Consider the following 15,135-nt stretch of genomic DNA (forward strand, 5'->3'; position numbering starts at 1 on the left):
GTTGTTTTGTTTTTTACGAACACAATAAAATCACACTAAGAAGTTAAAAAATATCTGATTTCCATGTTTCTTCTAAAACATGATCTTATTTACAATATTATTTTACATATTCTTACAATTAAAGCATTTTGATATAGTTGTTTTAATTTCGCTTCTGAAAGCCAAGGTGAACTGTTTCATATTTTGACACAGGCATGGCAATTTTGGAAACAATTTACTCAGGTTATATAAAATCTTATGGCATCGTTACAATTATGGTAATCTTGCTGTCTTCAGTTCCTCTTGTAAGGCTTTTAAATAGTCTTGCTACGATTTGTTTCTGATGTACAAATAATGTTTACTGTTTTTTTTCTTTTTTTAATAATTGAAGTTCGATGAGTATACACATAATATATGTACATGAAATTTCAGTTCAGTTCACTTCTGTTTACATGACATTATTTCAGAACGTCTGAATAAAATGGCAGTTGTCAACGGTCAATAGGCCTGACATTAAACAAGCCTTGTCAAGTGAGCTGAAAAGAAAAACGGTCGATGCTACTCTTCGCACATTTCGAAAACGCCCGGAAGCTGCGGTACTTGCTATGTCAATTATGTAAAAACCGGTATTTCGAGTAATGTTGAAATTGTGTCTTCTTTACACAGTGGACACAGTTGACATTTGCACAGTATCAAATTCGTCAAAAGACAGGGTTAGATTTAACATTTTCATATAAAGTCAGACCTTGCTTCAGCAGACCAATACGAATGTTTTGGAAGCAATATCAAGCCTTTCACAAGTTCCGTTGTGAAAAGGTAACAACTACAAATTCATCAACATCACAGAATTGAAAAATCAGGCAAATCAATGAATAGATTTGAAGTTGTTCGAGGCGCGGGATATGTAAAATAATGTACAAGAAAGGTGACATGTAGCTTTGACGATGATTTATTAAGATGAAAACAGTAGGAACATTAAAAGCAAGTTTCATATGAAGGGTTTGTTTGCAAAAACCGATAAGTCCATTTTGAAGATTTTGAAGTACGATCTCTGTCATAAAGTACAAAATAATATCTTTTAAATGATATATTGGTCAATACATATAAAGGTATATTTTGAAGTTATGGTCAAAAGAATGAAAAATGTTCTTATTATTCTCTTTATTTTTCTTGACCTTTAATCGTACATATCTCCATTTGGCAAATATGGACTTATCGGTTTTTGCAAACAAACTCTTCATATTATATTGTGTTTGAGGTGTTTTTTTTTTTCAGATTAAGTCTTACTAATTATCAAAATGTACATAAAAACTACAATGTACCCGTGATTAAGCACAGAGAACGATTGAACTCTACTGTAGCATACATGTACTTTAAAACTGCATGTACTAAACCACCACATCGTAATAACATGTTGTAAGTCGTCATCACCATAATAGCATCATCAAGTTTTCTATAACGACTTTATACTTAAATACTGATTATCGTTATTTTTTTTGTGCAAAGGATCAAGATATCAGCCACGGGCATGATAGTAACCATGACATACTTGTGATAGCAGGGAGGTTGGCGGCAATAGTGAGCATGGCGTTTCAGAGCTTTGCATAACCACTGGTCAGTGCCTGAATGTGTCGCTGTGTGATTGGTACGTACGTCTCCTGGGAAGGTTCGACGATGAATACCTCTTCGAAGTCGGGGTTGAATCCTCGCTTGACGAGATCCGACTTCTTGTGTTTGAATGTGGACGTTAGATCCGTCGCACCCACCATGCGCAGGAACTTGGGCTGCGCGTAGGTCGGCAACGAGGAAGTCACGTGACGATAGAGATCCCCGTAGTCGATGATGGCGCCCTTTCGTACGACAATCGCCGCCATACCCGCCCTCCCATCGTGTCCTGCCAAACATGACAGAAGTACGAGGCAACAACCGAAAGTTACTGGGATTTGTTATACGAAGGTTTTGTGTCCTTTGAGAAGGTTGAAATAAGATTCATTTGTTCAAACAAATCTGAATACTATCCATGGCACAGATAAATGGGACAGATCATCTCCAAGCACAATTTAGATAATACAGTCTCTCTGACTTGCTGATACGGATAGCACTGTTCCCATCTCTGTTCCATTCCGTATCAGGTCAATTACCCCCCCCCCCCCCCGGCTAAATACTGGTTAGTGATGAGGTTAGAGTAACGATTATGGTTAGGGTTAGGTTTAGAGTTAACGTTTGTGTTAGGGTTAGGATTAGGTTCAGGATTAGCGTCAGGTTAATGTTCTAGCTAAAAGGCACTCAATACATTCCTATGTTTTGAGTGTCTTGTAGTTAAACCTACGGACGTCACATCATCGTAATTTAAAGTGATTACAACGTATGTTTGATTGCCCCAGTGAACATTAGTTCTCCGACATCTACCTAGCCCCCGAAATGAACACGATATACGCTGTAAATGACTGCAGCTGAGGAAAGTCCCTTTTTTGACCGTGTTAACAGAGAGTGGGGAAAACAGTTGACCCTAACCTATCGTCCATTGCTTCCTACTTATGACACCAATGTGAACGTATCGTCGACACTGAGTTACTTTGCTCACCGGGCACATATACGCCATACACGTTGGCTTCCTCGATGTCAGGAAAACAACTGAGGACGTGCGATACCTCGAAGGTGGACACATTTTCTCCCTTCCATCTTTGATATGAAGAAACAAACACACGAAAAAAGAGCATGAATTAGTCATGAAAGCATATTAATGATCAGAAATGTAAATGCCAGAAGCATAATATAGATCGTACTCAATTGGGAATTTTACAGCACGTATATTCATCTCGTCACCTACACATAAAATGTGAGAAGAAATTCATCATGTCCTTACAGCCAGTAAAAGCAAGATCAAGTGAAATCATAAAAGTCTTTCAAAATGTTCAAACACAGAGTTAACATTCATGACGTCATGAAAAAGAAAATAATGATAGGCAGAAGTAAAGCTTACGTACTAGTGTGTGGAGATGACAAAGACTCAACAACAACAAAAACAACAACATAGAAATTGGAAACCATTCAGAAAGACATTATCGAGTTGAATAAAGCATTAATACCACATCAATGTGATAGCAACTTTAATGACCGGAGTTCACAAACATAGCTTAAATCTAGTCCATGGATTATGCAAATTTAGATTGCGTAATCATGCATATGACTCATTGTATTCGCCAATAGACATCCAGTGATAAACACATGCTGTCACGAGGATGTGCAGGGTGTACCTATTTCGCGCTTCTGTTAGTCCATGGACGAAATTTTAACCATTAGAATGGATCGAGAGTGCCATTGTGAATTTCGACGAATGTTGGAGAAACACATATTTATTTTCATAACAGCTAATCAGCTGTTCGTTTTGTGAACTGATTATCATGGTAGTTGCAACCGAAAAAAGCTTCTCGGTTATTCTATGATATATAATAGTGACATTTTAGCATTTTCACTTGACCTTTGACCACATGGATTAAAGCTTTCCCTAGAGAATACTTACCTGGTGATACATGGTGATACATACATGAATACACAAAATTTCGTGAAAATACCTTCAGGACATAATGCTTCCGGCGACACTTCGTGGCGGAGACATAAAAAACATTGAGTGTCGGTTATAGAGACATGTTAGGCGCAGACATTATCGGGTGCACGTCACGAGACCGACACCCACGAGTCATACAGCCCAAGAGTCATACAGCCCATGAGTTATGCAGCCCACGAGTGATACAGCTCATGAGTCATACAGCCCATGAGTTCGACACTAAGCAAACAAGGCCCATGAGATTAAGCCTCGTGTTGTATATGTCGAACTTGTGGGCTGTTTCTACCTAGTGTCGAACTCATGGGCTTTATTTGCATATAGTGTCGAACTCATGGGCTGTATGACTCGTGAGCGGCATGACTCATGAACCTGTTTTCAATGTTGAACTCGTGGGCTGTATGACTCGTGGGTGTCGGCCTCGTGGGATGACTCCACATTATCACATCATCTAATTTGTGCGAGTGGGACCGACAGCACTGTTTCATAAAAACACCGAAAATTGTTTCTATATCTTTTTATGTCCGGTTGGTTCTGTCCTATTTCCTGTTTCATGATTTTTCCGTTTCATAGACGTTCAACGTCATTTTGAACATCTTGTGGCATTTCACTCGAACAAAAAAGTGCAATTCCTTCAGCTGACTTTTATACACCGTCACTTCCATGTACAAGTATAATGCTGTCAAAAACAACAACAAGACGCATTTTCCAGGCGGTGGTTCTGACACTGACCTGTAGGTGTCTCCCACTCGATCGATGAAGTACACGTAACCTTCACTGTCGATTCGCATGACGTCACCAGAGTTGAAATACATGTCATCTGGCACCTTTACGTTCCTTACGATCTTTTTCTCGGACATCTCACGCTTGCCCTTGTAGCCGGCGAACTGTCTCCTGTCCATCATCTTCATCAACAGCAGTCCGGGCTCTCCTTCGTTGAAGAAAATATTAACTTATTTAAATATGCTGTAGGGTATGCTACGTGCTCATACATGATTATAACGTTGAGTTTAACTCAGTAAATGCTGATAAAGTGCTCCCTCTTCTGTTAAAGATACTGATACTGCGAAAAGCAATTAGGGATAGGTAGACATGGAAATTAGATAATGATACCTGTAGATGAGACAGATTATGACGAAGACGATGATGATTCAGGAAAAATGAAGAAGAAGAGGAAGAAGAAGAAGAAGAAGAAGAAGACATAGAGGAAGGAAAAGAAGAAGATGAGGAAATAGGGGAAGTAGGGTCAAGAAGAGGCAGACGAAAAGGCACAACAGCAAAAAGCACAGGAAAGCATTCAAGAGGAGGAAGTGGAAGATGGCGCGTAGAGTTGCCGATACGTTAATGCGAATTACAATCACGATCAGATCACTGAAAATAACTCCAATCTACTCTACAACATCGTCCTCTGCATGCGCATGCCACTGTTTGTTTGTTGGTTCATTCACATCAGAGAAGATGGCTTGACAGCCCATATTCAGCTACACTATTAAAGCTGGTATTCCTTAGGGTCCAGTTGGATGTGAGGTGGAAGCACTTCACCGGGTGAACACCCTGCTCTTTGCGACGAATGAATGAAGCGAGATTACACACAACATTGCTCAGTCCAGACTTGGGTTCGAACCCGAGTCCTCAGGATTGTGAGCCAGACGCGCTACCGACTGAGCCAACTCACCATGCCATGACATAGACAAACCGTGTAACAAGAAAAAAAAAAAAGAAACAAACAGTTCAACTTTTTGCTTTAAAAAGTCACTAATGTATCTATGCACGACAAAATTCTTTAATAAACACGTTTTACAATGATTATTGTTTTTCTTTTCTTCGCAACTTTACAGAATTACTTGCATAGGAGCAGGGATTTTTAATGTTTTTTTTTTTTCTTCACCAAATTAGATAAAAGAAAATACGTTACTGTATACAAATGACTACTGTGGATAGTTTCTAGGGTTCTTGAGGTACCTGCGGGTAGACGAATGCACATGCCGCTGCCGTCTCGCTTTGGTTGGCCGGTGGCAAAGTCGTACGCTACTACCTCGATGTTATCGAAAAATTTCTGTCGAAGCAAAGACAAAACAGATAGAAATAAAAAGGTAGATATGATTACCTGAGAAATACATATGATTGTGTGACGATATTTCAGTAGATTCGCATTACTTTCCAGTCTTCTGCAAATAAGTTCACGTTTATGTGATGATAAATATAAAACTAAGTGATCAAACTGTAGTCACACATACATTTTTACTCAACCATTGAACGGGGCAAGTTTTACACAAAATAATGTACAACATGAGAAACGAACAAGAAAATGAAATTGTACTGTACACTGTTTGCAGCACAGGCAAAAATTGATTCGAAGGATACAGATTTCGATTCCGTGGCAAGAAAAACAATCCAGTAAAGATTTTGTGTCAATAGGTCAAAGGGGGACCGACTAGGCCATGTGATCATTACTTTATGTGTATAATGTACGATATAACTTGTGAAAAATAAAAGAATGAAAATTTCAGAACTTACTTGTTACTTGCATTCCACTTTGAGGTAATCTCTACAATCCTGCTAGTTTGATTCTATTCTATATTCTAACTTCAGAGCGGTGTTGCATTGCTCTTCCATTACCTCTTTGGTGTATCTGAGGGCACGATAAAAATTACTTGGGGACTATTGTAATTTGGTATTCACGTCTGAACTTGTCAACCATGCTTCCTAATGAAACATAAAGTCTATAGGCACTTGACATATATTCTTATGTGAGGCTTATACCCGCACTGTCCATGGATATTTGCCGACCGAACCCACGCGTCCCTCCACGTTGATGAAAGAGGTTATGGCTTCCGTAGCTCCATAGAACTCGATGATCCGGCCGATATTGAATCTCGTCTGAAATTCTTTCCAGATCTCAACGCGCAGTCCGTTCCCGACGGCTGCTCGTAACGGTACCTCGTACACTCCGTCGTTCTCTTTCTGTGAGTAGGAAAGGTGCACGTCAAGAGTTCGACACCCACGAAGCATACAGCCCACGGTTTATACAGTCCACGAGCCATACAGTCCATGAAATCGACACTAAGCAAATAAGGCCTATGAGTCCGACACAAAAGCAAACAAGTCCCATGAGTTCGACACTAAGCAAACAAGGCCCACGAGTTCGACACTACAAAAACTAGGCCCACGAGATCATGATGCAGAGTCGAACTCGTGGGTCCAATTTTACCTAGCCAGTGTTGAACTCATGGGCCTTTTTTTGCTTAGTGTCGAACTTGTGGTCCTAGTTTGCCTAGTGTCGAATTCATGGGCTGTATGATTCGTGGGTTGTATGACTCACAGACCTTTATGAAATGTCGAAGTCGTTGGCCGTGTAACTCGTGGGTGTCGGTCTCGTGAGACGACCCCGGTATGAAAAGCGTACTGTCGGAAGAGTCATTCTTATTTGTTTTGTCCTTCTGTCACTTCTGAACATATCTTTTCCATTTTGTTTTTATTCTCCTATTTAGTCCTAAGTTTTCTTCGTTCTCTCCATCTTAACTTCCCAGCCTCCTTCTTCTTGAACCAAACACTTTTAAAATCAAAGCTAATTCATGCATAAGTTGACTTGGATCAACGTAGTAAACTCTTACAACCCATAAGGGAGAATTCTGATTAGATTTCGACATATTCATGGTATTGACAGAAAATATATGAACGTTTTAAGTTTCACTTGCTCTCATCAAACAGTGTTTTCGCACACAACCTCACAACTCTGTCATTGGCTTCCATAAAAGATGAAAATCCTTTTTTGGTCGATAACTTAGCACTGTAACACTTCTCCTGTTAAGTTATGACAAATCTGTAATAGTACATTAATGATTTATTCTAAGAAAAGAAATTTATCAAAGGTTTGTGCGGGTTAATGTGAAACTCCTCACACAACTTGCCTTAATGGCTGTGACCTACATCACTGATTTCCTTTAACATGTAACAAATTTGTCATCTTACGTTCCATCTGAATAAACTCTCGCCCCTTTTGCTTTTTGATTTCGTTCTATTTTTTTTTAAGTCAACGTGATCGTGGAATGGCAGTTTATTTCCATATTCACACCTGGCAGGGAACATAATATAATCAGCTAGATAGATAGATAGATAGATGTTGAAATATTCACGTCACTCACTTAAAAGGCGGTTTGATATACACAATGAATACGAAAGGCGGTACATTGTTAAAAATGCCTCAAAGCAGATGATTAAAAAAAAAGCAAGCAAAACGCGCAGGTACGCATGTATAAAACGAAATCTAATCGCTTTAACTTAGGTGAGGAAAAGCATATCACTTCTTCGAAAGGCAAAAAGTGTTACAATAGTATCAGACACCGCAGCGTAAACGTACCGCTGGCTGGGCCAGCAGGTAGCGGCATAGTTCCCCGATGTACTGAAAGATAGTAACTTTGTACTTCCGTATGTCATCCCAGAAACGACTCGCAGAAAACTTCCGCGCTATAGCAATGGTACAGCCTAGAAAAGAGAAAGAAAGAAAGAAAGAAACAAACAAACAGTCAAATAAAAATCGAACAGTTTATAATTGTGACGGAAAAAAAAATCCACTTTTTAACTTTTAAATCAAACTTAAAAGGTGGCGTGAGCTAAAAGAAATGAGGCAGCATAGGTTTCATGGGGATTATGACTGAAAAAAAAAATAGGGGACAGAAGGCTCTCGAGTAGACAGGAGGGTACGCTCATGGGAAGCAGCTGACATGTAAGAGCTGCTCCCTATACCAGTATTAATCCGGCCGAGGAGTGAGAAAGTAAAGTTCATCCCTGCAGGTTATGGGTATTTTTTCCATGACATCACAATTTGTCTTGTCAAAATAGTAAACAGATAATCTTTTTTTTAAAGCTGCACAACATGCATAACTTTCTCCCATTTTTCACTGATATTCATTCGCTTTCAAGAAATTCATATTGTGCGTGGTTTCTAAATCTACGCTAAAACCAAATGCACTTTATCAACCAGGAAATGAAATTATCTTGTTCTCATTTAAAACAGATATACATTTTTTTTAAATGTATTTCTGTTTTCGCAACTACTGGGTATGACCATTACATGTATAATGTTGTATCTTCTTGTTGATTTGTATGGCTCCGAATGGAACTACCCTGCTTTTAAAGAAAACATAAATGAATGAATGGATAAATAAATAAATAAATATACAAATAAGTAAATAAATAAATAAATGTATGTAGGTGTATATATACACATATACATATATATATATATGTATATGTATATATATATATATATATATATATATGATACATAAAAACAGTAAATCAATCCAAACACAATTTCAGGATATGAAATTAACTATAACTCATTGCCCACAATTTACAGAAAACCCCATTCAAATTGCTTCAGTGGTCAAAGAGAAATGAGGATTTTTGTACAGCATGCCAGGAATCCCTTCCCTGCAAGTTCTGTCTATTGTGTTTACATATTAATACGCAGTTCCAAGAGCATCCAAGTGCTAAACTAGGAAGAATCAGACTCATGACATGCTTTACAACAATCCACATTGCTCTGTGACCGCTTAACCAAACTGAATGAGGTTTTCTGCAAAATAGAGCTAAGACATAATATCTCAAGTAGCATTTAGACGGTTTAATCATATTGGGTGTTATCAACGCAAAAATCCGATAGTATTTTTTTAAAATATACTGTATACAGCTCACCTGCAGTAAAGCTCCCACACACCACTATTAGGAGTGCTGAGGAGTGATAGAGAGGAAGCGGTACGTAATACACGTCGTCTGGGTGAAGTTTGGCGTTGTAAGTCTTCTTCAGAACCATCCCACCACCGACAGCTTTCTTATGTGTGACGACCGCCGGTTTAGGCATCCCTAGTATACACGAAAGACAAACAGTACCAGCAAATTAACAAACACACAGACAAACGAATACAAATCTCTGCCCCTCTGATGTGGTTATGATTACCCCTTGAGTAGTGATAGAAGTGATGATCATAAATCAGATGACATTCAAGTAGGCCTATTCATGAGATGAATAATGATTATTAAAGGTTTCAATTCAATTTTTTTCAATTCAATTCAATTCAATAGTTTATTTATTTCCATCATCACAAAGAAAAGAAAAGAAAAGAAAAAGTTGCCATAAACCAAAGTGATACAATTTTTTTGTCCTTTCTTGGTTGCTGATTTGGGCTTCCAGCTTTATTGGTTTGGGTTGTGTGGTGTTTTTATTAAACATGAGTTCGCGAGTAGTATTGGCACTGCTGTTGGGCTGAACTTTTTTTGTTTTTGTTTTTAAACAAGTATATCTATGCCAAATTGCTTTGCTCAGAACCTTTTCGTTACAAAGTTCGGTCATTGTGATGAGGGGGAGTCACTTATTTGTTCGTTTGTTTTTTTTTCGTGTTGTCGTTGTATGTAGTACAGTCAGTGACGGCGACCGTTGCTGCTGGCTCTACATAAGGTAGTTTTAACAACTAAAATTTCATGAAAGATTAATTGCGCACTAGAAACGTGGCGTCCACTTTCCAAAGATGCTTTTTCATTGCTTTTATATAACTCTGGATCCAGCTTAAGTGAGGCAGTGTACATGCTGTATGAAAAAATGTGTACTACATTGTAAGTGTTGTCAGCAGCAAAGCATGGATTAAGTGGGATTATAGTAGAAAACGTTAAAGGCGTTATTCACCATTTGCAGATGAAACAAAAACCCAGCTTTAGTGCTTTCAAATAGTTCTGAAATGTGAGTTATGATTGAAACAAACAATGTATAAATTTGAATCAGTATAATTAATGTTAAGTACCGTTAAATATACAAAATGTGAACAATAGTTGTAATAAAACTGTTTCTAGACTAAACCGTCTATACAGTTATGGTTTATTGAGAAAAATAGTGATATCTCCTTATATCTTAGGCTTTGCTTTATTGCAAAATTTTTACATGGTAGGATGTTTTGTGATATAACTGACCTACACATATGCATCAAATGTGATATCTCGAACATTTTTTTTTCAAATCACTGCTAACAATGGCAAACAGTGTCTTTAAGGTAAGGAGACACAAATTTGTATTCTGAAGGTTTCTCCTTTGTATACTATCAAAATGATAATAACCATGTAATGTCTCACTAAGGTGACATCAAAAGATATATATATACACATATATGTAAATATGCAATCATAATTATTTAACAATCACCAATGTTTTCGTATCGATATCTGACCTGTTGTGCCCGACGTAAATATATAAGAAACGACATCGTCCAGACTGCTAATGGGGACTGACGGGAAGTACTCCTCGGTCACCGTGTCGATGTCCATGGTAACCACATCGTTCGGCGGTGACTCGATGCTCTCGCCCGTATCGTTGACCATCAAGAGGTCGATGCCCAACTGGCGGAGGTCGGGCAGGATGTCGCAAACAATGGGTAGAAACTCTGTATAGAGAGTGGGTATTGATCAGAGAGAATGTCACTAGGATTTTCATTGCAAATTGAAGACATCTACGTGAACTTATTTATCAGGCCACAGGAAAATAGCCTAGATACAACACTCCGGCCCTCTATCCCCCCTCCCCCCCCCCCCAAAAAAAAAAAGAAAGAAAGAAAGAAAGAAAGAAAGAAAACACCTGTTAAATGATTAAGACGCTTAAAAAGGGAGCATTCATTTTAATTTACCTGAAATGTAGAATTCCGCTTCCAAAAAACAAACTTGGGCCAAAATAAGTTACTTGCATCTCTCCGTCAGTATACCTGTACCAAAATTTCAAGTTTTCATTTGGTTACACAGAGTTGAAGTCTCAACTTTCAACCAGTCTTGAACTCGTCACCAAGACGAGTTAATTGATAAGCAGTATAAAAAAATTGTCTGCTGATGATCTTCATCTCTGAACCTGGGGAATCACAAATCCAAAAATTATATCTACAAAAGATATGCTGTTGTCAGAATAAACATAATGGGAGCCTTTAATGCACCAATTTTTACTCTCATTTGCATAGAGTGTGACATATAGACCTTAAGTTGCCTTGAAGCCGTCTTCACTCGACAGTTTGTTTTTTTAATGTGTTGTCAGGTTAAGTGTTATATGCGCCCAAATTTGAGTATAAATTTGGACAAACAATTCCTGGGATACAAAAAAGAAAAGATTTTTTTTTGAGTTTTCGTGTGGGTGTGTCTCAGTGTTATATAGGCGTGAAAAACTGTAGATTTAACAACATAATTTGACACTGAATGTTTTAAAGGCCATCTTCACCTTCAAATCAAGTTTTTAAAATTTCAACTTTGACCGTCATTTTTATATCCAAGATAGCCTGGCATCAACTGGCCGTTTATTTATGATATTTCAATTTCAATTGTTGGAAAAAGAAGAATGAAAAATAAATGAATTGAAATTGAAATTGAAAATTGATATGACGGACTTATCACGTTTATGGGCCTTCAAAAATTCAAGCGCGTTCGTACCAATATTGTTTCTGAGATAAAGATACAGGGAGTGTGTATGGGAGCCTGTGTGTGTTTGTGTTTATGACACACAGAGATGAAAGAAGATGAGCACATTTTAACATCCTTGTTTTTCGTCGTACATTTTTCATTAATTAGAGCATGATATCTCTATTTCATCTATTTTGTTTGTTACTAACAACAATTTTGTTAATTGATGCAATTAAATTAATCTATTTTGTATTAACAAAATACAGAGAAATAAAGCCCCCCCCCCCCCCCCACTCAAAAAAAAAAAGTTGAAATATTCGGCAATCGAACCACTATATAGTATTGCAAAGGAGACCAAACCATCTTCCGGTAGACTTGAGATGCAGAACTGGAAAATGGCCTGAATTCATTCGAAATTCAAATTTTCCAATTTTTGAGAATTTCAGCATGATCCCAACATTTGATCGAGAAATAAATGCAATGTTCAAAGGTTTATTGTAGTAACTACGACATTTCCAAAATTAATAGAAAACGGATTTGACAACAACAGATATACAGCTTCAAGAACATTGTCATGTAAATTTATGATTGGGAAAGAAAAACAGTTACCTCCCATAGAGTCATAGGAAATCAAACTTCAGTTAAGAATTGTATTACATAAAAGTAGCAATATTAGTAGAACACAACAGTAAAAGTTTAAGAACGGAACACAATCGATTGAAAAGTTATTAATTTTTAAGCTTAAATTTCGGTGCCGTCATCACTGGATTTAAAGAAGACTAGTACAGTTCAAGACGTCATTAGGGACAACAGCACAAAGAAAATATTGGGAGAATTCAACAAAATTTAATTTTTCATGAAAAGTATACATTCCATCAACTTGTTGGGTGGCATATTTGGCAAATTTTTCAGTCAAAAAAAGAGTCGAGATACGCTACTATAGGGCATCATCTATACAGCCAACCTGAACCAAAGATGAGTTTCTTGGCTTCGCTTGTTCGTATGCAGTGCAGAAGTGTAGTTCCACGAAGGTTGTAATTTATCAGGCTCGAAATTACGCCTAGCTTCAGCAGTCCCAACCACGTCCACAAAAACGTCGGCCCGTTGTGTAGCAGGACGCACACCGCGTCACCTTTCTTTAAGCTGGGGTCCGAACCGCTGATCCACCGCGCCGTCATGCTTACCCTGCGGGACACGTCGGCATAGCAGTACGAATCTTCCTCGAACAGGATGCATGGGTGATCGGGACGTTCCTGAGCAGTCTTTTCGAAGACGTCCACCATGGATGTCCGGGATCGGTCCAGCTCGACCATACTCCTATAAAGGAAGAGAATGCTGCCCAGTTGTTGCAGGTCGCCAATTAGGGTAGGGTACTTCCAGCGAAACCAGGCGTATCCCGCTGGAATGGACACGGCAGCAAGAGCTGCGGCTCCCTGTCTGGAATTCCAATCAGCAGACATGTTGCGGGTTTTGTGCTATTCTCTCGTCGCTTTGCTTTATTCCAGAACATGCAGAATAGTATCACTCGCTGGCTTTGTGAAAATAGTGTTCTCTCTTCCTCTCTCTTGATATTTTGTATAAATAACTCCACTTGAACACACCGTATACCGTATGTTTTGGGGGTGTTTTTTCTGCGGAACTGTTTGTCGAATCGCTAAAAGACATAGGCCCCGCTGAATGCACACACACACACACACACACTATACAATAGAGTGTATGACCCGTTAATGCTGGCTTTGAAACTCACAGGATAATAAAATGAGCAACAAAAAAAAAAATCCCCTTTGCTCTCACCAGATAAACACTCAAAAGTTCAAAGTACAATGTCGATGTGAGCTGCAGGTCATTTTGTTTGTTTTGTTGAGTTAAATTCGTTTATTTTTTTATGAAAATAAATCTATGTTAGCACAAGGTGTATAACCTGCAAGTAGCCTGGCTGGTAAATATACATTATTATTTGCCTGTTGTATTTCAGTGTCGATTAAGAGTTAAAAATGGTGTATGAAACCTACTTACTTTTTTGTCAACCTTGCAAAGTGTGCATTTCTATTTTTGCTTATTTTACGTAATAGCATATATAAGCCTATATACTTTATGATCCTTGCATTGTGTATTTCTTACCAAATGATACAACAATGATTTGTGTAATGTTTGCTTTGTATTTTTATTCAACCTTTGTTGGATATTCTCAGAGAAATTATAAATTGAATTGATTTGAATTGAATTGAATTGATTTTAATTGAATCGAATTGAATTAGAATCAAACGCCCAATATTCACAAGGCCTGTAACATCGGGGTGGGGCGAGATTGACAGAATGATGTCACAATACGTCACAAAGGTCAAGTCAGTGATGTCTTCATGACCACCAATTATACAATAAGTAGAGAATGACCCAATGTGTGAAGTCTGCTCCTTTTCAGTGGCAACGTCTGCACGTCTGCTCTCTGTGCTTTACAACAGAACATTTGATTTGATTTGATTTGATTTGATTTGATTTGATTTGATTTGATTTGATTCGATTCGATTCGTAATGGTTAATACGGAGTTGATAGTCTAATTGGATTTTTAGAATGTACACTATACGGCTCGAGAAGATCGTGCAAGCTGTATTACTATTTTGTCAGCTTGACGTGACTGTGTGTGGTTATCGGGGTTATGGCTGTAAAGGCACAATAGGACTTTTTCCGGTAAAAGGAAGATTTCGGCAGAGTGTCCTTCAGAGTGTCATGATTATGTCGAGGGGAAATCAAACTGCCATGCACACAAACTCCTAAAATGAGTAGTCATGCAGTCAAGGTATCTATATTCGCCACGTCGCACGGTTTAAAGTGTACTTTATATCCATGTATATGATTATATCAACATACGGAATACCTCAGCGCCTCCCCCTCTTGTAACTGTGTAAATTAACGCTCGGTTAGCGAAAGGAACAGATTGCCATTATGCAAACATGCCCTTTGGAGACATCTAACTCTATTGTATATATGCATTTATCTATCACCTATACCAGTATTTCAAATACAATAATTTCACTACAGAAGTGTACCTTGGTACGTAAGGAATTGAGCAATAAAACGATAATGAAAACAATAAAGTTTTAACATGTTGTAAGCGCAAAATAACAACGAAACAAAATCCATTACATAGAAGATCTAAAGAGGT

General features: G+C 38.1%; 1 protein-coding gene across 1 annotated transcript; it reads right to left on the minus strand.

The window, feature by feature from the left end:
- Nucleotides 1–1,381: 1,381 nt before the first annotated feature.
- LOC139714337 (long-chain fatty acid transport protein 2-like) lies at nucleotides 1,382–13,519 on the minus strand. Its single transcript, XM_071626048.1, has 9 exons — nucleotides 12,936–13,519; nucleotides 10,765–10,977; nucleotides 9,245–9,412; nucleotides 7,905–8,029; nucleotides 6,308–6,508; nucleotides 5,507–5,600; nucleotides 4,277–4,475; nucleotides 2,564–2,661; nucleotides 1,382–1,873 (listed from the first exon to the last, which is right to left on the minus strand). Exons 1-9 carry the CDS (start codon nucleotides 13,429–13,431, stop codon nucleotides 1,572–1,574), a joined length of 1,896 nt encoding a protein of 631 aa, XP_071482149.1. The 5' UTR covers nucleotides 13,432–13,519; the 3' UTR covers nucleotides 1,382–1,571.
- Between the last annotated feature and the right edge of the window lie 1,616 nt (nucleotides 13,520–15,135).

The sequence above is a fragment of the Diadema antillarum genome, unplaced genomic scaffold (assembly GCF_040938485.1).
Source record: "Diadema antillarum isolate AM-2024a unplaced genomic scaffold, OU_Dant_1.0 seq00002239_RagTag, whole genome shotgun sequence".
Taxonomy (NCBI): Eukaryota; Metazoa; Echinodermata; class Echinoidea; order Diadematoida; family Diadematidae; genus Diadema; species Diadema antillarum.